Genomic DNA, 25,412 nt, shown 5'->3' on the forward strand with positions numbered 1-25,412 from the left:
ATTAACTGGAGATTTTACACCCAAAAGCAGAGCAAGACCTCCTCGTATTGCGATTAACCGGAGATTTCACACCCAAAAGCAGAGCAAGACCTCCTCGTATTGCGATTAACCGGAGATTTCACACCCAAATGCAGAGCAAGACCCTCCTTGTATTGTGATTAACTGGAGCTTTTACACCCAAAAGCAGAGCAAGACCTCCTCGTGTTGAAATTAACTGGAGATTTTACACCCAAAAGCAGAGCAAGACCCTCCGCGTATTGTGATTAACTGGAGAATTTACACCCAAAAGCAGAGCAAGACCCTCCTTGTATTGCGATTAACTGGAGCTTTTACACCCAAAAGCAGAGCAAGACCCTCTGCGTATTGTGATTAACTGGAGAATTTACACCCAAAAGCAGAGCAAGACCCTCCTTGTATTGCGATTAACTGGAGCTTTTACACCCAAAAGCAGAGCAAGACCTTCCTTGTATTGTGATTAACTGGAGCTTTTACACCCAAAAGCAGAGCAAGACCCTCTGCGTATTGTGATTAACTGGAGAATTTACACCCAAAAGCAGAGCAAGACCCTCCTTGTATTGTGATTAACTGGAGCTTTTACACCCAAAAGCAGAGCAAGACCCTCCTTGCATTGTGATTAACTGGAGCTTTTACACCCAAAAGCAGAGCAAGACCTCCTCGTGTTGCGATTAACCGGAGATTTCACACCCAAAAGCAGAGCAAGACCTCCTCGTATTGCGATTAACCGGAGATTTCACACCCAAAAGCAGAGCAAGACCCTCCTTGTATTGTGATTAACTGGAGAATTTACACCCAAAAGCAGAGCAAGACCCTCCTTGTATTGCGATTAACTGGAGCTTTTACACCCAAAAGCAGAGCAAGACCCTCTGCGTATTGTGATTAACTGGAGGATTTACACCCAAAAGCAAAGCAAGACCCTCCTTGCATTGTGATTAACTGGAGCTTTTACACCCAAAAGCAGAGCAAAACCTCCTCGTGTTGCGATTAACCGGAGATTTCACACCATGGCATCGTGCACGATTTCCTTTCTGTATGAATACTCTTGGTTAAATGTGAAGTTTATCCCAAGAGCGTGAAATACATTTTATATTGCTGCGATTTTTTTTCCTGTACAAGATCGAGGGTCATGGAAGAGCACGGTGATAGAATGAATTGATTGGAGGATAGCAGAGCAACCCTTAGAAACAAGGGAATTATTAAAAGAAGAATAAACTAGAGGTTCCAGGGAACCTTAACTCAACTGGTCTATATCAATATGGTTAAAACATGCATAATAGAACCACAAACTATATCGTTTATATGTGCTAGAGGTACAGTAACGTTGAAGGTTTGATCAAATTTGATCAGTATTTGTGATTTTTAGAGCTTGGACGTCATCCAAACTGATGTTTATGGGTCGTCATTTCATGACGGTCATTTTTTGGACATCGTCAAAACCCATAATATATGTGTTGAGGTTTGTTACATACTATCTACACACCAGGTTTCAGCCTTCTAGCGACATTAGGAAGTACCAGATTGACAAAAATAGATTTTTCAATATGGCCACCCTGCCGCACCCATTTTTGAGCGTGCAACACCCAAATGCAATCCCAAACTAGTTGATGTCTTAAAGATGCTGCATAACAAGTTTCATCAAATTTTATCAATATCTGTGACTTTTAGAGCGTAGACGTCGAATTGTTTAGACAGATGGACGGCGGACACGGTGTCGACAAAAACTCAGCTGGACATACTCCAGGTGAGTTAATAAAAAAATATAAAAAAAGGGGGGGGGGGGAGGGAGGAATCAGTAATGTGGAAGGTTTGTAGGTAGAGATGGGTTTTGATGATGCGAGATACTGGTTTAGAGGTGAGCAAGGTGAGTAGAGAAAATTGTGGATAGGAATGGGCATGGGCGTGGGATGCCTGTGTAGGTACGATGAATAAACAAAGGATTGTGGGTAGGAATGGGCGATGACAAGATGCCGATGCCTGATCTGCATAACATCTTGCAGGGAATAAAATGAGGAATACAAGTTGAGGGACATTTTGTGCTCAAGCAGAATCTTTTATCATACCTGGGTGTTGTATCTGACAGAAAGTACTGCAACAAACCAGTTTCTACTCAAAACACTTCCGTGATATTGTGGACATATCCATTCTGTTCTGAAGATCAAGTGCAATTGGAATAGGCCTCTAAGAAGTAAAATGGGCTAAACCACACGATAGCTCCATACAAAGATTGCAATTCCAAGTTCCCACAAAAATGAACTTGTGTTACTCGAGAGCACACACACCCGACTAGATTACGATGCCCTGAATATGGAATAGCAGCGACAATTGTCCCAAACCAGAAACAATTTACTTTAAGAACAATGGGAAAAATACCTGTCCATCGAGAGCCTTCGGGCAAACAAACCACCCACAGCTTGCTCAACACCAGAGAATACCTGCAGAAAGCCGAGCACACTCACTCGCTGGGATTGAGGAAGCACTAAACGATGCGCAGAGGTCTCACACAACGGTCGACCTGTGCACGTACGAAGCACAAATTTCTTCTACCTGTCAACTTTCATCCCAAAAATCAAAGAACAAGTCGTTCAATCAGAACTTTTATTTCCATTTATGGAGTACACAACACGTGCGCACATATCACTGCAGGAACTTCCAGCGGGTTAGGGGGCCATGGTCCGAGATGTACTTGACATTGACCCCGTCGGGAACGATACGCTTCTTGGCGAGCAACACCTCAAACTCGGCGATGTCCCACTTGGTGAACCCCCACTTCTTGGAGATGTGAATCTGTTGAACGAAGAGACATTTCATATTCCTAACGAAAGTATCAGGTGCATGAAAACACGATCACACTGTATACAGTATTACATACACAAATGTGGAGAGGGATGGGGTGGTTACTTAAAGCAACAGAAAAAGGAAAATGGGAGATTTCGATTTGGGAATGGATGGGTGAGCATGTCAGGAAATATTTTTTGGTAATGCCTGGTGTTGGCTTAGCGGTTCGGGTGCCGGCTTGGGATCCTAGGATCCTGGGTTCGAATCCTGGACGATCGCTAAATTAACGTCAAGGGGGTTGACTCAGCCTGTCATCCTTCCGAGGTCGGCAAATTGAGTACCAGCTTGCTGGGATGAATGATCCCGGTGTGTACCCCGGTTTAGAATAGGTACACTGTATCCCTGCGCATCGTAAGAGCGTGACCAAGGGTTGGCGTCAGGAAGGGCATCCGGCCATAAAAACATTGCCTCAAACAGGGAACCATGATTGTCATGGGGCCCGCAAGGCTAACCCCTGCTCTCGTGGGGAAAAATGGCCTTTAAAACGATCATTCATTCATTCAATGCCTGGTGTTGGCTTAGCGGTTAGGGTGCTGGCTTGGGATCCTCGGATCCTGGGTTCGAATCCCGGTCGATCGCTGAATTAACGCCAGGGGGGTTGACTCAGCCTGTCATCCTTCCGAGGTCGGCAAATCGAGTACCAGCTTGCTGGGATGAATGATCACGGTGTGTACCCCGGTTTAGAATAGGTACACCGTATCCCTGCGCATCGTAAGAGCATGACCAAGGGTTGGCGTCAGGAAGGGCATCCGGCCATAAAAACATTGCCTCAAACAGGGAACCATGATTGTCATGGGGCCCGCAAGGCTAATCCCCGCTCTAGCGGGGAAAATGGCCTTAAAATGATCATTCATTCAATACCTCCGATGGATCTGGCCTCGCGCCAACAAAAACAAGCACACAGACAAAAACGGTTCAGGTTTCAACAGCAACTTCAAAAATTTACATTTTCCATGTGATTGAAACGAGTTCAAGTTGAAAATGCATTTCACCAAGAGGGTCATCACCATGCGGTATAGTCCTGGAGTAGTTTCGGACAAACCCTCGATGGAATGGCAAACTACTGTACGACGACGTTAAACCACAACAATACCTTTTGCCTCCCAGGAAACTTGAACTTTGCACGGCGTAGGGCCTCGATCACGTGCTCCTTGTTTGGCGCCTTGGTGCGGATGGACATGATGGGCTGTCCGATATGCACTCGGGCCACAGTACCTTGCGGCTTCCCAAACGCACCGCGCATCCCCGTCTGCAGCCTCCACACGTGGGGTAAACGCACAGCAACACCATCAAGGGGGATGGGGACACACACACACACACACACACACACACACACACACACACACACACACACACACACACACACACACACACACACACACACACACACACACACACACACACACACACACACACACACACACACACACACACACACACACACACACACACACACACACACACACCTCATGGAAGTGAAAAGGTGTTTCAAAGCGCCCTTTAGGAATCCCGCACTGCAATCCAGGATTCAATACACATGCCGTGATTTACTGTACGCACCCTCCGCACACCAGCATTCAAATGGCATGTGAATGCTGGTAAAAAAGGAGAGTGCTCAAAAATAAAGAGAAAACAGGTGTCTGGGTATTCACACGTATTCATGCACGCAAAAGGGTGAAAGAGAACGACAACAAAATAGACACTTATACAATTTCCAATAAACGGATACCTTTCACGATCCCTGCCAGAGCTTTCGCTCGGACCTCAAAATAGGCCGGGGGTCGTGGGGACCGGCTGAGCCCCGAGCGGGGTCTGGTGAACAGGACCCTGGTTAGGTTATCTCTCTATAATGCAAGCAATCTGTGTGTGTGTATGTCTGTGACCGCTGTTTCTCGACAACCACTGGTCCGATCTAAGTGAAACTTACCAGGTATATTGCTGGGGACCTGAGGATGTGCCTTTTCAAGGTTTGCTATTAATCGGACAAGTGGTTACCAAGTGATGGCCATTTATTTAGCAAACACATACGTTTTGTACGTGAACGAAGGAACAGCGAAGGACGAGAGTGAAGGAACGGCGAAGGACGAGAGCGAAGACCGAAGCAACGATGAAAGTTTTAATTTTTTTTTTGCACGTACGGTCAAGCTACAACGAAGGAACCGCGTGTGTTTGTTGTTCTCTTCTCTTTGTGCTTTTCCCTGCGATGAAATTGCAAAATGGCAAAATATGTTGGCGCTAATTGAAGAATTGGCCATTAAAACGAATTTGCGATTAATCGTAACTGCGATATGCGAACTTCCGGACAGTGAGGCCTTCTTTTTGGTACGTACGTCAACGTACGTATGTCCACGTACTTACCTCCCCGCACGTACAGGCACGCACTAGTTGATGTTAATTTACACCGAAAATAAAATAAAAACAACGGTCGCTGCGGGGGATTAAAACAATGGTACGAGTTCATGAGCCAATATCGATGTGTGTAACAGAGGTACAGATCATCCCCGAATTGATTCATGCATTACACTGCTCGACTATCGTTATCCCCAAACCCCCACGCACCCCTCGTGAAATTAAATCAATTAATGGATTGAGCATCCCCCACTAGGGCGGGTCATACTCAGGTGCCAAAATGAATCTGAAGGAAATCCTAACATGAGGGGTGTCTATATTACGTGTTTTTTTATGGGGAATTCAAATATGAGTATTTTTTGGATAGGATAACTCTAACCTACATCAATTTGTATTTCTAAGTTGCCAATTTTACCCTTTCGAACCCCTTTATAAGATATGAAAAGATATAAGGGAAATCATTCATATTGACACAGCCAAATCAAATGTACATATTTATTAACAGGTGAACTGCATGTATATCACTGGTTACAATTACAAAGATCAATCTCCTTACTTCTTGAACTTTACCAGGTTGCACAAGTCCTGCTTTGACTCATTCTTGGACATCAGCCTCCTGCTGGTCTCCTGAGCCCTGATGCCTCCATCCCTCTTTTCCTGTGAGAAGTACTTAGCAGAAGCCTCAGTCACCATTTTAACAACCCTCTCAATGCTTTGTGTGGCAAGGCCAGTTGAGCACCTCCATGGAGGTGTTGATGAAGTTCTTCACCTCCGAGGTGCTTAGGGAGCAGGTGAGAGGTGGCTCTGACACACCTTCTGACCAGCTGATCAAGTTACCAATGCTGGAAGCATCACAGTTGATGTCAGGTGTCTTTCTGGTCCTGACAGAGGAGTCCCCCAGCTGAGTGTCTGGGTCCCCCTCTCCCCTGATGGCCAGGATTCTCTCCACCCCCTCAGTCCTCTCCTTCTGATCCTCAGAGCACAGCAGTGTTTGGAGGATGGCTTCACTGTGGGCATACCAAGCAGATCTTCTCACAGTCGGCATCACAAGGTCCAGCACCTCCTTCCTCTGGGACTTGAGGCAGTCCAGCTGAAACAAGATGTGCCTAGGCCCTTCGATCCAGGAGTGCTTGACTTTCACGTTGAACCAACATGGATAATACACTCCAATGATGAATTCCACAATGAATTGCAGATTCTTCCGGTTCTTTCCTTTCAGTCCATGCTTTGACACCCAGAGCCTGAGAAGTCTGTTCGCTGTGGTGAGCCAGCGGCTGTGGTTTACTGGTCCAATCTCCACTAGAGCCAGCCTTGCAGGAAGCACTCCATCCCTGATTGCACAGACAATTTTATAGCCATAGTGTTGATCAGTTGAGAGATCTTCAATGGCCTTGTCAGACAGCTTGATCAGTGGAGGGCCAACAAAGATCCGGCATATCAATCAATATCAATATCAAATCCAAAATATCAAATAACTTGTCTAACTTGACAATGAACCTCTCTTTGGCATCAAGTTTGCCCTTCCCAAGAGAAAACTTCACTGCCTGATTCCAGACCTCCTTGAGCTTGGACATGATGGTCACCTTTTCATTGATAACATGAGGCTTGAAAAGAGCATCAGCTTTGCTCCACTGACAAATCAGACCAGGGTAGATGTCAGACACGAGCTGGTCCACTGGGTAGTTCCTCCTGTCATCTTCACTTTGCTCCCTCAAGTAGATGCCATACCTCAGGACATCCCTCACAGTTGGCAGTTCAGACACCAACAGCTCCTGCCCAGTGCCAACAAGATTACTTAAATGAGAACTTGATTTCATCCTTGTTCTGACTTGAGGCATTTTTAGTAGTTCACACTGAAATAAAAACAATAATACACAGGTAAGTATCCACTACAAACAGATATTAAGGTATTACACAGGTATTACAGAAAACCATCAAAATATTCACTTCACAGGTCACTATTTTCCTTCACATGTAACAGGCTAGCAAGAGGTAAGTACACAAATCAATTAACAAATATAATATAAAACAAGGTAATTTACATCTAAAATTATTATCTATTTGTTCCTCAGGTTCCTAATCAAAAACGTACTTACTGGCAATGCCATAAGAAGAGAAGAGAAGACGGATGGATAAGGATTGCCAACCTCCTCAACATCGAGCTTTCAGCAACAAGATGGCTACAACTGCCGTCCCAACAGGAAGTTACCAAAATAAAAGCCCTAATTTCAAAATAAAAAACGTCTTTTTTTCCAGAAGAATAGCAAAATAATCAAAAATTTTATAATAATCAACTGCAAATTGATGTAGGTTAGGGTTATCAGAATTTTTTAAAACCTCAGATTTGTGTTCTACACACCAAAATACGTAATATGAACACCCCTCTCGATTGATTTCCAAAAAAAAAAAAAGTATGGCCCGCCCTAATCCCCCACCCACCGCTTTATGCACTTCCTACCTCCTCCTTACCAATTCACATCCATCACAAACTTGTAATCTCACAAAATCCATGGATGATGTGTCCACGGTTTAATGTGTATTTATCGAGGACATTTTGGATATTTGGGAGGACGAGGAGATAACTTGGTGAAATTGGGTTTTGTATCGCAGATGTGAATGGACAAAGATTAAATCGACGGGGATGTGGATGAAAAACAACGTCATGATGGGCCAAATGGCCTCCTGTGTCGAAATTGCTTGTCCAAAACAAATAACTCGATGTACAAGATGTACGAGTCCTGCATACAAGGAAACAAGCATACATGCGGTCGGGGCCTGCAAGGGACAGGAGTTTACCGTTGTACACATGGTGCTTGTGTTCAGGTGTACATAAACATCCCACCGGATGTCTGCTGGTAATCAAAATAGTAAGTTTTGATCGGTGTTGGTAAATATTTACCAGAAACACGTGATACATGCAGCGGTGGGGGTGAGGGAGTGAGGTGGGCAAAATCTATTCTGTGCCCATTGCTAGTAACACCCCCTCGCTCAGGCAAAGGTCAGTGGTTAAACTACTTCCACCATTCCATGTGCACAGGTGAACATTTCATGTCCTGTCCCCACCCTGGTGAGGAAGTACAGCACTTTTATAATGTTTAAACAGATACAAAGGTTTCAAACGTTTGTGTTTTTAAAAATGGATGAACTATGCCCAGGATGGAAGTGAAGTTTTTTTTTGGCCATCATAGTTTTTGGCATGTTTCTAATTAAAAGAAAACCACCGAATACAAAATAGGCTCAAACATGGCGAAACGCATTGCTAGATTCAAAACCTGGGCCCTGCCGCGAGGTCGGCTGCATCCAGTGGAAAGAGCTACCAAGCACGATCATCAACAAGGTGGACTGGCAAACACGGCCAAGTGGGTACCCACCGGTCAGCACCGGCACACGAGAGCATTTTGTTGATGCGGATGACGTGGAACGGGTGCAGCCGGACGCGGATGTGGAAACCGTCCTTCCCACACATCTTCACCATGTACTTGTTGGCGCAGATGCGAGCAGCCTCCAGAGCTGCGGAGGAAAAGTAGGTCATGGGTTTAAGGCCAGCCATTTGTCACCTCTTCGGACTCGCATGGAAACAAAAACATTTTGCATCATAATCCGCGGAGCATGGAGAGAGTGCTCTCCGAGCACAGGCCTTACCTTCGGAGGAGAGTTGCTCGTACTCGCCAGACACCATGTGCGCACAAAGCGGGAATTCGTCGACGGTCGCCCTCTTGCGCCCAAGATCAAAGATCCTGATTTTCGCATCTAAAGGACAAACCAAATACATCTGAAGTCCGTCACTGGGTTCCTGCTCGACTCGGGCCATGCGCCCATGTACCCTTCACAAACATATTGCCACGCTCTGCAGGCACTCAGGCCTGTGGGAGTAGTGCGTTTGCACCAATCACTCACCAGGAACACCTCTGCAGAAACGAGACTTGGGGTAAGGCTTGTTCTTACAGTACCTGTAGCTGTACACACAGGTGAGGTAGTGAGACAAAAATATAATGTTGTATTAAAGAGCAAGGTAAATACCGAACCCGAGCCATTTTAACTTGTTATGCACGACTGAACTCAAAACGTTCCCTTTCTCAAGTGGAGGAGGTGATTGTAATTAGTGAGTTTTGTTCAACAAACTACATTCGTTACTGAAACACGTTACAAAATCAGCTATTCACATCATCTAACTAGAACAGTAATCGGTAGAGCGCATACCACCGCATGGCTGAACAGTTTACGTATTGCATCCCAACGATAGGCCGGATCTGGATTCGGACCTGAACCAAAATCTAATTGCTCGTTCTCATCACCAAACCAACTCAACCACAACCTTTTGAAATATCCGACTACATATCGTTTTGGCCCTATCACTCCATGATGAAGAATCACTTAAAAAATAAAAAATAAAAAAATATATTAAAAAAAGGATCCGAATCTTCTCCAAAATCTAATCAATTCGCCCGTGTCGCACACCGTTGTTGTTTGGAGCTTTCTGACGTGGAATGCGATACACAAATATAATCGTCACGATTTCCTGAGTTAAGCTAATGAACGACAAATATACAGAAATATTCCAACGTTTCTAAAGGTGCACCATGTTAAGGTGCTAGTTAATACTCATTAAATAGTATTATTATTTAATTAGTATTAATTAAAAATTAGTAATAGAAGATTATTATTTAATTAATAAATAGTGTTAATTAAATACTACTAGTAGCTAATAAAAACAATTAATTGTGGATAATGCATAATAGATGGTCATTTTAGTGTGGAAACGGGGCGGGAGTATAATGGGGGAAGAGGTGGTAAAATAAAATGGGAGGGAAGAGGGGGGATTAACTCAGGTGGGGCAACAGGGGTGAAATATAATATAATGAGAGTACAGGGGGTGAAATATAAACATAATGACAGAACAGGGGGTGAAATATAATATAATGAGAGAACAGGGGGTGAAATATAAATATAATGACAGAACAGGGGGTGAAATATAAATATAATGACAGAACAGGGGGTGAAATATAAATATAATGAGAGAACAGGGGGTGAAATATAAATATAATGAGAGAACAGGCGGTGAAATATAAATCTAATGAGAGAACAGGGGGTGAAATATAAATATAATGAGAGAACACGGGGTGAAATATAAAAATGAGAGAACAGGGGGTGAAATATAAATATAATGAGAGAACACGGGGTGAAATATAAATATAATGAGAGAACACGGGGTGAAATATAAAAATGAGAGAACAGGGGGTGAAATATAAATATAATGAGAGAACACGGGGTGAAATATAAATATAATGAGAACAGGGGGTGAAATATAAATATAATGAGAGAACAGGGGGTGAAATACAAATATAATGAGAGAACATGGGGTGAAATATAAATATAATGAGAACAGGGGGTGAAATATAAATATAATGAGAGAACAGGGGGTGAAATACAAATATAATGAGAGAACATGGGGTGAAATATAAATATAATGAGAGAACAGGGGGTGAAATATAAATATAATGAGAGAACAGGGGCTGAAATATAAATATAATGAGAGAACACGGGGTGAAATATAAAAATGAGAGAACAGGGGGTGAAATATAAATATAATGAGAGAACACGGTAGTGGGGGGGCCAATGTAGCAGATTGAAATGCCCGGTGAAATTGCTTGTTAATTTTTGGACACTGGTTGGGCTGTCTTTAGGGATGATATAAGTTCTAGAAAAAATATGTCTCCAATTGTTTCAAGTTCTTTATGGCGGCCATTTTGGATTTTCAAAATGGCGGATGTCGAAAACGTAAAATTCCATTATCTTGGCTTCTAAATGACCTAGAGTTTCGATTCTGGTGTCCAGTTGTACATTTTTGGGGATAGAGAATTGAATGAAACCTTCTTTAATAACCTACAAGGGATAAAAATAGGTTTTTATGGCACAGCCGAACCAGTGTCCAAAATCTAACTTAATGCACATCTATCTTAATTGTTATTTGTTATTTGTATGTTCCAGATTCGTGACCCTGAGCTATGATGGAGCCAAAAAGCAAGAAAACCAAGAAAGAAACTGATTTCACACTTTGCATTCAGTGCCAGGATCCCCAAGGTGCACTAGTGACTGAGCCAGCACTGGGCTCATATGCAAAGTTTCTCCAGTTCATCCAGGAGAGGGCACGATATGGTGATGCCGACTTCAAACAGATCAGCGAACGATTAAGCTGTTTCACTGCCACTGACTTGAGGAACAATAAAGCAAAGTGGCACCGGGCATGTTATGGATCTACATGCAACACTGCTCACCTGGAGCGTGCTAGAGTTCGCCACCAGAAAGCCTGCGAACATGGCGACACCCAGCATCTTCATAAGAGGTGTGGACGTCCTTCTTCTGCACCTGCCGCTGCAAGTACCTCAGGTTCTACGCAAGACGAGACTCTTCGCTTCACACGTTCATCATCAACTCCATTCAACAGAGACCTTTGTTTCTTCTGTCAAGAGGTCACTAAGGAAAGTGTACATGTTGTATGCACGTTCAACGCAGGTAAACAGCTGAAGAAAGCTGTTGAAGAAGGCAGCAACCACAAGTGGAAAGTTCAGCTGAGTGCTGCCATCAGTGCACATGATGCTCATGCGATCGACGTCAAGTATCATCTCCCATGCTGGGTGCAGAATGTCCAACGTGCTCCCAAGAGTGGGACATCAAGTGATGACAAAGAACACATACTGCAAGAAACTAATGTTATCAAAATAGCCGCAGACATTGAGTTTGTCAGCCTTGTTCGCTCTCTACTCCAAGCTGGTGAAATTCTCAACATGTCTAACCTGAAGTCGGTTTACTCCAGGATTCTTGACAATAATGGTGTGCACAATGTCCCATCACCTACTACCCAAGGCATGAAGGAGAAAATCAACTCTCACATTGATGACGTTCACTTCATGAAACCAAAACGTCGAAACGAGTCAGACTGTGTATTCTCCACTGCCGTGCGTGATGCAGCTGTCGAAGATGCAATGACGAAGACAAATGAAAAAAACATCAAACAACTGTTTGAGAGTGCCTCTGTTCTCCGCAGTGCCATTGCTTGTCAGAAAAAGCACCCATGGCAATTTGAAGGAGAAATGAACACTGATGATGCTGAAAAGCATGTACCCAAAGTACTCTATGCTTTCCTCCGCTGGCTACTGGAAGGACCAGCCACGAGCATTGAGCCAGAGACTATGCGCTCAGCCACTATTCATCGAGATGTTATAACCATCAGTCAGAACATCATGTACGGCTACAAGTCAAAACGCCAAGTCACGTACAAGCCCAAAGAGCCAGATGCACCATTCCGCCATCGCTTAGAATGGCCACAGCAGCTTGCCGTTGCCATTGTAGTCCATCAGTCCACCAGAAACAAGAAGCTTCTGGATTTCCTGCATGGGTTCGGTCTGTCTGTTGATTATAGTCGGATCTTGCGGTTGGAGACACAGCTGGCCAACTCAGTCATAGAGTCTACGACAGAACAGGGTGTATACTTTCCAAGAACCATGCGCATAGGGACGTTTGTCTTCTTTGCAGTGGACAACAGTGACTTCAATGAAGACACACCTGATGGGAAGCGGACACTCCATGCTACAGCCTGGGCACTCTACCAACGACGGGAACATGCACCCTCCACAGATGAACATAGAACACTGGCACTACATGACCGAAAGGCCAGACACCGCTCACTCAAGGTTCTGACTGCTCCAGACTTTGTTCCTTGCCAAGCACCAAACAAACAATCTGCCACAGGTACCACGTATAGCTTCAAGACACGGTCAAACCCAGATGTCACCAAGCCGTACTCTGCGACGGACACAGTGTGGCTACTTTCACGCACAATCATGCGAACAGCTGAAGCTGAGGACGTACAAGACGACATCATCCCACCAGATGACCAGCTGCAAGCTGCAGAACCCCAGCATGCTGACCCTGTTGGGTCACTCGTCCACGATCCAAAACAACCACCTGGCAGTAGGATCAAGCATCACGATATCCCAACTTGGACAGCCTACAACTCACTGCTCTCCTCTTCGAAGCCTCTGACAGAGGTCAACGCCCTGCCATTGGTAGCAGCACCAGCCCATGAATGGCAAACACTGATAACAGTCTTGAAACAGACACAGCAAATCAACTGCATGGTCATGGGTCCCGATAGGAAGACAGTGATCACCTTAGACATGGCCCTGTATGAGCGAGCCAAACAGCTGGAGATGACCAGAGATGACTGCAAAGGCAAGTGGGTACTGCGACTAGGGGAGATGCACACTGTGATGGCTGCACTGAGGGCTGCTGGGAATGCCATAGAGGACAGTGGTCTTGACGAGGCTTGGTCTGAGGCTGATATCTATGGCCCAACAACGACCAGACAAATACTGGAAGCCAAGCACATGAAGAGGGCTTTGGAGGCCCACATCACCACTGTCCAAGCCCTCTTCGACCTCTATGTGGACGAATTCTTCCAAGAGCATCCCCATCTGAGGGGCCCATGTACCCAGTCAGCACAACAGGTTGCCCAGAGCTGTCATCTACACAACCGAGAGGAGATGACAAGCGCGCAGAACAACATGCTAGCTGTCCTCGAGTCAAACGAAGTCCTGGAGGCCATGGCAAAGTTTGATGAGAGGAAAGAAGCCAAGAGTCCACTGTTCAAGTTTGTGCGACGCTACATGCGGATGATAATGCTGATATACACATTCATCCGTGCCACCCGTGATGGACAATTTGAGCTTCACCTGTCTTCACTGGATGAGATGTGCATATACGTCTTTGCACATGACAAACAGAAATATGCCAGGCTGACTCCCCGGTACCTTGCAGAGATGAAGGCCCTGAAGATGACAGATCCAGGGATCTACCAAGAGTTCATGGATGGGAACTTCAGTGTCCATAAGAATGAAATCCCCTTCTGTGCTGTAGGTGTGGACCATGCACTGGAGCACATCAACAGGATCATGAAGGTGACAGGGGGTATTGTGGGCATTACCCAGAATGCCAGTGCCCGCGAAAGGTTCTTTCTGACAGCACCAGAGCTGAGTAGGCTTGCTGAAGAAGCCCGTCAGATGGCTGGCTCACAATCAGCTACACGCAAGGAGCACCACGACCTATCAACCACAGTCTGGGCTCGGCAGGAAGACAGCATTCGTCGACTGAAGAATGTGATCAGAGAGTCCATGAATCCCATGACGCATGAGGGTGAAGACCTGACGACTATCATCACCAAGGTGGTGATGCCAGCTGAAGTACAGAAGGATGTCTGCAACCAAGATGAGATTGGTCAGAAAGCGTATAACACGTTTGTTGCAGAGCGCATCAACACAAATGAAATCAACCTTTGGGCCAGAATGGGAAAGGTCAAACTGAAGATGTGGAAGAGTGCCAGGAAAGCTGTGAAGCACAAACTGGCAGACAAGGTTGTAGAGCTGAAAGACGACAGGTCACTGTTTGCGCGCATGCTGATCGTGGCCCGCTCACGACCAGAGATCAACTTGAAGGATGCCATAGGTCAATATGAATTCACCGCGCTTCCACGAACCCTCTTTGCAATGGCTGGGACACTACTACCATGCACAGACAAAAGCAAGCTCATGGGCATCCTAGAAGATCTACCCAAGAAGTCAACTGGCACTGGTCAGCAGCCAGACGACGACAATCCTGAACATACTCCACCCCCTCCCAAGAAGGTGACTGTCATAGACGGCATGGCATTAGTGCAAGCAATGGGTAAGCCACAATGGGTCAAAACATGTGCCCAGTGGGCTGGCCATTTCAATGCAACACTGGACTGCAAGACCAACGGGTATGATGAAGTCCACCTCGTGTTTGACCGATATGATCTGCCAAATTCACTGAAAGAGGCCACACGGGAGAGGCGCCAAGGTGGCAAGCCGCCCACTGCTTACCACGTTCAAGACAGCACCCCGATTGGGAAACTGACAGCAAAACAGTTCCTGTCGCACACCAACACCAAAGATGAGCTAACTGTCTATCTGGCAAAGAAAGCTCTGTGTCACTTTGAGGGGACTACCAAGGTCTTCATCGTCACTTCAAGGCAGGATGTCTTCTCCAACTGCATGGATGTACAGCATCTCCGTAGCTCCCAGGAGGAGGCTGATACGAGGATCTTTCTTCACAGTCTAGATGCCGTCCGAAGAGGTGCAACACAGCTGTACATTCAGTCACCTGATACTGATGTATTCATCCTAGCACTCCACCGGTACCATGAACTATGCAAAGACACATACTTCATCACGGGTGTGGGGAACAAGAAGAGGCAAATCTCACTGGAACCAATAGTACATGAACTTGGTGTCAGGAAGGCTGCAGCCCTACCAGGATTCCATGCATTCACGGGAGCAGACCAGACTGGTCGGTTTGCCGGCAAGGGAAAGCTCACATGTTGGCAAGCCCTCAATAGGTGCTCTGTTGAGGTGGTATCTGCGTTTCATGACCTTGGGGCCTCTGAGGAGCTGAGAGCTGACACAGAAAGTGACATTGAGGCATTTGTATGCCAGCTGTATGAGCCTCGTACTACAGTTGTGGATGTGGGCAAGCTGAGGTGGAGACTGTTTACCAAGAAACAGCTAGAGGCACAGAAGCTGCCACCAACACGGGGAGCTTTACATGAAGCCATTGCTCGTGCACATTTCCAGGCCATGGTGTGGCATCAGGCTGATGTACCGGACCCCCAGCTTCCACAACCAACAGAACATGGATGGAGAGCAGAAGGAGATCAGCTGGTGCCCATCACAACCAAGGACCCTCCAGCCCCAGCTGCCATCACACATCTAATCAAATGTAACTGCAAGAAGACCCAATGCATGTCTCACTGCTCATGCAGGTCTCAGCATCTCAACTGTTCTGAGATGTGTATGTGTGGGGCAGATGAAGAGGTGTGTGGTAACAAGGGTCAGGAGCGCCCCATGGGAATCGATAACACTGATGATGAGGAGGATGGAGATCCTTCAATGTAACAATGAACACTGCCAACTAAAAATATTGCACAAAGACATTATAAGTGTACATTTGAACACTAAAGTCCAGCCTTTATGTGATTTAGAAGTGAAAATGATGGAAAAAAATATATATATGTGTTGGCATAAGTGCGTGAAAATCCAAGATGGCTGCCATAAGAACCCTTTTGATCATATGTAGGTGTATAAATGTGTGTTTATTGGATTAAGTATCCGCAAATATGTACATTTGGACACCAAAATTAACACTCTAGGTCATTTAGAAGCCAAGATAATGACAATTTCGGTTTTCAACAAACGCCATTTTGATAATCCAAAATGGCCGCTATAAAGAACTTGAAAAAAATGGAGACATATTTTTTCTACAACTTCTATCATCCCTAAAGACAACCCAACCAGTGTCCACAAATTAACATTTGAATTCAACGGGAAAACATTGGCCCCCCCACTACGGGGTGAAATATAAATATAATGAGAGAACAGGAGGTGAAATATAAATATAATGAGAGAACACGGGGTGAAATATAAATATAATGAGAACAGGGGGTGAAATATAAATATAATGAGAGAACAGGGGGTGAAATACAAATATAATGAGAGAACATGGGGTGAAATATAAATATAATGAGAGAACAGGGGGTGAAATATAAATATAATGAGAGAACAGGGGGTGAAATATAAATATAATGAGAGAACAGGGGGTGAAATATAAATATAATGAGAGAACAGGGGGTGAAATATAAATATAATGAGAACAGGGGGTGAAATATAAATATAATGAGAACAGGGGGTGAAATATAAAAATAATGAGAGAACACGGGGTGAAATATAAATACAATGAGAGAACAGGGGGTGAAATATAAATATGAGAGAACAGGGGGTGAAATATAAATATAATGAGAGAACAGGGGGTGAAATATAAATATAATGAGAGAACAGGGGGTGAAATATAAATATAATGAGAGAACAGGGGGTGAAATATAAATATAATGAGAGAACAGGGGGTGAAATATAAATACAATGAGAGAACACGGGGTGAAATATAAATATAATGAGAGAACAGGGGGTGAAATATAAATATAATGAGAGAACAGGGGGTGAAATATAAATACAATGAGAGAACAGGGGGTGAAATATAAATATAATGAGAGAACAGGGGGTGAAATATAAATATAATGAGAGAACACGGGGTGAAATTATTTTGCGTTATTTTATCTTGCGTTATTTTATCGTCCAAAACCACTTTTCGCACTTCCGTTTCCGGTCTTGCTGGCGAGGGTTCGTTTATTCTCAGCTCTCCATGCTATCCATCGAAATCGAAGTTAAGTAATTGTTCCCATTTGTATTTTCGTTATAACTATTTATTTTATGGTGTATATATTGTCTCCCGACGAAGATTTTCGGTGCAAATCTTTCATACCTGTATTGAAAATCGTGTTAATTCGGGTCGTGTTTTGAGGCCTTGTAGTTGTACAGTGAACACTGTACAACCTTGAGGCTTTGTTTTTCTCTCAGCGGTCCGTGTTTTTGTGATCCAATAACTTTCGTTCTCTGTTTTCCCAATCTTTTCACCCCATAGCCCTCTTCCTTGTGTAAATCACCTCAAAAAAATCCAAAAAAAAAAACATTTCCTTCTCTGTTCTCATTCGTTTATTCATTCTTATTCGTTCGGTCGTTCGTTCTTCGACCACGTGTTTCTCCCCCATTTCCCCCAGATAGATTGTCAAATTTCAACTCGTTATTTTATCGTCCATGCATTATTGTTTTGATTATAGTTACTTTTGGTTTGAATTTCCTGTAACTTGTAATTATTTAATCGTGTTCTGCTCCTCGTGTGCGGCCTTGTAGTTGTACCCCCGTCGGTGTTTGTTATCTTAATCGTGTTTTGCTTGGCTCTTAGTTTTTTTCCCTTCTACCCCGAACATAATACTCTGTCTAACGTTCTAAATCCCCACCTTCCCCCCCCCCCCCACCCCCAAAAACCAAACAAACAAACAAAAAAAAAAAAAACATTTATTTTCCTTTCTCCACGTGTACTGTTGACTCATCCTGTATTTTCTGTCCAGGTGTGCTGTTCGCCCCGCCCCCATTAACTCCTTGCCATCCACCGTTTGCCCTTCACGTGACTCGTGGTGGTCCCTCTCGGCTCTCCCCCCCCGTTGGTATTTTTGTGCACATAACATTGTTCACGGTTCTGTTTAAATATTATTTAAATATGTATAACCTTTCCCCTTCAGTGTTTTACTCAGTGGTATTTTACAACACGCTGTTTTTCTTCCTATTTAAAAGGCTTTTCTCAATTTCCTCTCCAACTCATTCCACCTCAAAAAAAAGAAATTCAATATCTTATACGTCTCCCTCACTACATGGTCTAAATTCACATTCATTCCATCCCTCCTCCATCATTCTGAACCGGATTGCTAACTTGAAAATCACAACAAACCCAATTTGTTTTCAATGTTCGTCTTTCATTAATCATCCACTTTCTAAACTCCCCTCTTGCCCCTCCCATCCAAATCCCTCCCCTTGCACCTACACTCCTAAACTCCCCCCTTGCCCCGCCACTCTTAAACTCCCCCCCTACCCCTCCACTCCTGAACTCCCCCCTTGCCCTTCCACTCCTGAACTCCCCCCTTGCCCTTCCCCTCCTAAACTCCCCCCTCACTCCTCCCCTTCAAAACTCCCCCCCAACCCCTCCCATTCAAATCTCCCCCCATACCATTCCTCTCCAATTCTCCCTCCTCCCCCCTCCTCCTCAAAGCTGCCTCCTCCCCACTTCGTCTCCCTTCTATCTCATACCTCCACCCCCCCCCCCCAACCTTCTTCTTTCCTCTGCCCCCCCTCAAACAACCCCTCTCTGTGCCTCATCCCTTCACCTTCAAACCTTTCATCCTCCTCATCCTTCCCTTTCTTGGAACTCTTCTGCAATCGCTGACACACTAACAACTGCTCTCCCTACCTCCCCCTCTCATCCTTCATCTTACCCTACTCCTCCCCTCCCCTGTCCTGTACCCGATGCTCCCCCTCTCTCTTCATTAACGGTATGGACCTCAAACATCCGGGGCCTTCGCTCAAACCTGACTGATCTCTCCATACAGGTTGCTTCTGACAATCCAGACTTGATCTGCTTAACAGAGACTTTCCTCCTTCAAGATGTCTGATTCCTTAATATCTCTTCCTGGTTACTCCCTCCTCCGGTATGATAGACCTGAGCCTCGGCCTGGTGGTGGGGTGGCTATCTTTATCAAAAACTCTCTTCCTCACTCTCCTTGCACTGCCCTCTCTCCTCCTCACCCCCAGGAGTACCTCTGGCTACGGCTTCCTCTCCGCTCCCACCTTTTGTTCATATGTGTTCTGTACCGTCCCCCAAACAGTGATGACTCCATCTACATTTCACTGTCTGACAACATGGACCAACTTCTATCCACTCATCCCAACTCTCTCTTCCTCATATGTGGTGACTTCAATTGTCATCATGCCACCTGGTTGGGTGTGGGTTCCTCTCTCACCAGTCATGGCACCTCAGCAAAGGACTTCTGTGACTCACTGGGATTGACACAATCTGTCAATTTCCCGACCCGGATCTCAGCCAATGGAGTGTCTTCTCTTCTAGACTTGGTTATGACTAACTTCCCTGCTAATGTCTGCTGCTCTTCTTCTGCTCCAATCGGTTCTTCTGATCATGTGCTTGTCAAAGTGGACATCTCTCTGGCCATTCTCAGAGAGCCTCCTCAGCGTCGACGAGTCTGGCATTTCACTCAGGCCGACTGGGACGGTCTTCAAGCAGCCATCAATCGTCTGGATTGGTCTCCCATCTCCACTGCCTCTGACATCAATTCTTCCTGGGAATTCTTCCAAAGCAAACTGATCTCTCTCATGCACAGATTTATCCCATCTCGCCTTCAGTTGTCTTACCCTTCCTCCCGTCCATGGTACACTGAATCTTGTGGTGAGGCAGTTGCCCTGAAACAACTTGCCTTTGCCTCTTGGAAGGCTAATCCAACTGAAGGAAATCTTAGTTCCTTCCACCAAGCTCGGAACAAGTGTGTGTCTACCCTCAGGAGTGCCAGGAAGCACTATCTCTCCTCACTCAAGAATGAACTCTCAAACCTGTCTCCTTCCTCCAAATCCTGGTGGCGTCTGGTCAAATCCGTTTCTGGTGTTTGTTCCCCCTCCATGCCCTCCCTTACCTCAAATGACCACACAGTTGACATCGCACGTGACAAAGCCGAATGCCTCAACTCTGTGTTTGCCTCAAAATCCTTAGTCCCAAACCCATCTCTCTCTGTTCCCACCTTTCCCAGTCGAACCAAACTGCTCCTGGACTCTGTGACCTTCTCTCCTGACAAGGTGGAGGAGTTTTTGTCAAACCTCGACTCCGATTCTGCAACTGGACCAGATGGCATCAGCCCACGGGTCCTAAAATCCTGCTCTGCCACTCTATCTCACCCTCTCTCTGTTCTTTTCACCCTATCTTTTGCTCAAGGTCATCTGCCAGCATCCTGGAAATCAGCAAACATTACCGCTTTGCACAAAAAAGGTGCAAAAACAGATCCTTGCAACTACAGACCAATCAGCCTGCTCCCAATTATCAGCAAAGTCATGGAATCCATCATTGCTTCGGATATGAAATCTTTCCTCTTCTCCAATGGCTTGATCTCTGATCATCAATTTGGTTTCAGACCAGGTCACTCTACTCTGGACATGCTGCTTCTGCTGTCTCAACAATGGATGGAGGTCCTCAATGCCAAACAGGAAATCAGAGCTGTCTCCCTTGACATATCACGTGCCTTCGATACGGTCTGGCACCCAGCTCTGCTCACCAAACTCTCCTCCTATGGTATCCATGGAAATCTCCATGCATGGCTTGCGGACTTCCTCTCTGGTCGTAGTCAACGTGTGGCCCTGAATGGATTTCTCTCATCTCCCCTTCCCGTTCAGGCTGGAGTTCCCCAAGGCAGTGTGCTGGGCCCTGTGCTTTTTCTGGTCTTTATCAATGATCTCTCCGACTCTCTGGAAAATCCTCTGTATCTCTTTGCTGATGACTCCACTCTCTGCCGCTCCATTCCTCTTCCCTCAGATCGGCAGTCTGCAGCCTCCTCACTCTCTGAAGACCTGGACAAAATCACAGACTGGTCAAACATGTGGAACATGTCTTTCAATCCTGACAAATCTCACACTATGTCTCTCCGAAAAGATCGACTGGACAACCCTCCCATCTACTTTCTCAACAATCCTCTCCAAGAAGTTCTGTCGCTCAAGCTTTTGGGTCTCACCATCTGCCATGATCTTTCTTGGGAAAACCACATTTCCAAGCTGGCCTCCAAAGCCAGTCGCCGACTGGGCATCCTCCGTCGTGCGAAGTCCTTCCTAGGCACACCTGAGCTCACCACATACAAGGCTTTCATCCGCAGCTCAATGGAATACTGTTCTCCCCTATGGGCTGGTGCTCCTGCCTCACACCTGGCTCGGCTTCACGCTGTTGAATCCAAAGCTTTCAGAATCATTGGAATCTCCCGCGATGAAGCTATCTCTGAGGGCCTTTCACTCACTCACCGCAGGCAGGTAGGTGGTCTTTCTGTCTTCTACTGACTCTTCTCCGGCCTTGCTCCCCCAGCTCTCTGTGCTCTGTCCCCCAAATATTCCTACAGGTCGCACAAGATCTGCCAGCCACCCTCTGATGGTTAAACTGCCGAAATCTCGGCTCTCTGCTCACCTTCACTCTTTCATTCCTCTTTTCTCCCGCCTCTGGAACAAACTCCCACACTCACTTCAATCACACTCCTCCCTCCAGGTCTTCAAAACAGCTGTTCACCACCATCTCTTATCTTCCCCCATCCAAAACCTTGATCTTTTCTACCCCCACTAATTCACCCCAGATCCACCTTGTTTGAAATTATAACTTCTTTCCTGGAAGTCTTGGCAGTGTCCATATGTTTTATACCTCTCCCACCCCCCCCCCCCCCCCTTCCCATGCCTCCCCCCCCAAAGCCCTCTCCCTCCCACAGTTCTCTCGATGTCTCCATGTCTCTCGGTCCCTGCTCTCAAATGTTGTGTTTGTGTCCTTCCCCCTCTCTCCTCATCTTGTCTACTGCTCCCGATGTTATTTGTTTTGTGTGTCTGTTTGTCTTTCTGTGTGATTAATGTTCGCTCTTTCAAGAGCCTCGATCTTGTATACAAAAAAAATATATATATATATATATATATATATATAATGAGAACACGGGGTGAAATATAAATACAATGAGAGAACAGGGGGTGAAATATAAATATAATGAGAGAACAGGGGGTGAAATATAAATATAATGAGAGAACACAGGGTGAAATATAAATATAATGAGAGAACAGGGGGTGAAATATAAATATAATGAGAGAACAGGGGGTGAAATATAAATCTAATGAGAGAACAGGGGGTGAAATATAAATCTAATGAGAGAACAGGGGGTGAAATATAAATCTAATGAGAGAACAGGGGGTGAAATATAAATCTAATGAGAGAACAGGGGGTGAAATATAAATATAATGAGAGAACAGGGGGTGAAATATAAATATAATGAGAGAACAGGGGGTGAAATATAAATATAATGAGAGAACACGGGGTGAAATATAAATATAATGAGAGAACAGGGGGTGAAATATAAATATAATGAGAGAACAGGGGGTGAAATATAAATCTAATGAGAGAACAGGGGGTGAAATATAAATCTAATGAGAGAACAGGGGGTGAAATATAAATATAATGAGAGAACACGGGGTGAAATATAAATATAATGAGAGAACAGGGGGTGAAATATAAATATAATGAGAGAACACAGGGTGAAATATAAATATAATGAGAGAACAGGGGGTGAAATATAAATATAATGAGAGAACAGGGGGTGAAATATAAATATAATGAGAGAACAGGGGGTGAAATATAAATCTAATGAGAGAACAGGGGGTGAAATATAAATATAATGAGAGAACAGGGGGTGAAATATAAATATAATGAGAGAACAGGGGGTGAAATATAAATATAATGAGAGAACACGGGGTGAAATATAAATATAATGAGAGAACAGGGGGTGAAATATAAATATAATGAGAGAACAGGGGGTGAAATATAAATATAATGAGAGAACACGGGGTGAAATATAAATATAATGAGAGAACAGGGGGTGAAATATAAATATAATGAGAGAACAGGGGGTGAAATATAAATATAATGAGAGAACAGGGGGTGAAATATAAATATAATGAGAGAACACGGGGTGAAATATAAATATAATGAGAGAACAGGGGGTGAAATATAAATATAATGAGAGAACAGGGGGTGAAATATAAATATAATGAGAGAACACGGGGTGAAATATAAATATAATGAGAGAACACAGGGTGAAATATAAATATAATGAGAGAACAGGGGGTGAAATATAAATATAATGAGAGAACACAGGGTGAAATATAAATATAATGAGAGAACACAGGGTGAAATATAAATATAATGAGAGAACACAGGGTGAAATATAAATATAATGAGAGAACACAGGGTGAAATATAAATATTGTAACGAATGTGGAAACGTTACAATGTGAACGTTACAAAAGTATGGTAACATCCTCGTAATATAAATAATGGTCGCAGCCGTCCTCCTAGTTAATTCCATGAAACTTACACGCAGGTCACGATATATCTTTTAAATAGTGTATTTCCTTATTCCATGTAGGCTAAATATGTGTTTCCCACTAGATTGACTTTGCATTGTATCAAACAAAATAAGCGTAGGCCCTTCCAATTTCCCCAAAACCTCCCTTCCAATTGCCTTCCGCATTTTGGGCGGTTTTCTTCAACCACCATTGGCCACGAGGTAGGGTTGGGGAAGAAAGGCGTGTCTCCACCTCGTCATAAGGGGGGAGGAGTGAGCCAGCCCTAACAGCCAATCAGCACCGCGGTGAGCGACCCGGTAGGCGTGCCCTCGGAGCCGGCGGCTTGATTTCGCCCGAGGTGATAAAAGCGACTGTAAGGGACTGCTTTACCAGAGGCCTTGGGAGATGAGCAAAGAGGCTGCACCAAGAGGAGCGGTGAGATGCGAAACGCTCCAAGCCAAAGAGGAGAGGTACTCGGCAAGGAAACCAGCTTTGGAGAGATGCGCTGAAAGGAGGGAGACGGCTCCACCCCAAGAAGAGGAGCAGGTGTGCCGAACCAGCGCGTGACGTCTACCGCAGCGGATACACGACGGAGGGTTTCCCGCCAAAACCGCGAGGAATTGCGAGCTGCTGCCTCCCGGTTTTGCCTCCCTCTCAAGCAATCCACCTCAAGCCCTACCTGCCTGCATTATCCCCTGTGTAAGTGTGAACGTCCTGTCCTGCTCGTTCTCTTGGGGTTAAGTAAAAATGAATAGTGTAAGTTAACGATTCGCTGTGTTACTGCTTCTTCCATCCATTGCTGTGTGTGTATAATAAATCTGTTCTTCCTCCGTATTCTTCTTCTTCTTTTTCATTCTCTTTCGGTCGCTTTAGAGGTTTCCCGATTGAATATCTGTGGGGCGATCTGGTCAACGTCGGGTGGAATCGGGTTCTAATCGGGGAGTAACTGTTCGGACGCGGTTAAATACACCACCGCTCGGTCAATATAACATCTAAAGCCACGTCCGTAACAATATAATGAGAGAACAGGGGGTGAAATATAAATATAATGAGAGAACAGGGGGTGAAATATAAATATAATGAGAGAACAGGGGGTGAAATATAAATATAATGAGAGAACACAGGGTGAAATATAAATATAATGAGAGAACAGGGGGTGAAATATAAATATAATGAGAGAACAGGGGGTGAAATATAAATATAATGAGAGAACAGGGGGTGAAATATAAATACAATGAGAGAACACGGGGTGAAATATAAATACAATGAGAACACGGGGTGAAATATAAATATAATGAGAGAACACGGGGTGAAATATAAATATAATGAGAGAACACGGGGTGAAATATAAATATAATGAGAGAACACAGGGTGAAATATAAATATAATGAGAGAACACAGGGTGAAATATAAATATAATGAGAGAACACAGGGTGAAATATAATTATAATGAGAGAACACGGGGTGAAATATAAATATAATGAGAGAACAGGGGGTGAAATATAAATATAATGAGAGAACACGGGGTGAAATATAAATATAATGAGAGAACACAGGGTGAAATATAAATATAATGAGAGAACACAGGGTGAAATATAAATATAATGAGAGAACA

At 44.6% G+C, this 25,412-nt stretch overlaps 1 protein-coding gene and 1 non-coding gene across 2 annotated transcripts in view; both read right to left on the reverse strand.

The window, feature by feature from the left end:
• Positions 1-2,599: 2,599 nt before the first annotated feature.
• LOC137418870 (large ribosomal subunit protein uL16-like) overlaps positions 2,600-25,412 on the reverse strand; it is a 34,750-nt gene continuing 11,937 nt past the window's right edge. Inside the window, exons 2-6 of the mRNA XM_078770708.1 lie at positions 9,100-9,158; positions 8,845-8,952; positions 8,574-8,712; positions 3,947-4,109; positions 2,600-2,802 (exon numbers count right to left, since the gene is read on the reverse strand). Coding sequence (XP_078626834.1) covers positions 2,653-2,802; positions 3,947-4,109; positions 8,574-8,712; positions 8,845-8,952; positions 9,100-9,158 — 619 coding nt within the window. The 3' untranslated portion in view covers positions 2,600-2,652. The remainder of the gene's footprint in view (positions 2,803-3,946; positions 4,110-8,573; positions 8,713-8,844; positions 8,953-9,099; positions 9,159-25,412) is intronic.
• On the reverse strand, positions 4,335-4,470 carry LOC137419701 (small nucleolar RNA SNORA70). The gene has a single exon (XR_010982999.1). It is a non-coding gene; the product is annotated as a small nucleolar RNA SNORA70 (small nucleolar RNA).

This window comes from Myxine glutinosa, chromosome 1 (assembly GCF_964187855.1).
Source record: "Myxine glutinosa chromosome 1, kmMyxGlut1.1, whole genome shotgun sequence".
NCBI lineage: Eukaryota > Metazoa > Chordata > Myxini > Myxiniformes > Myxinidae > Myxine > Myxine glutinosa.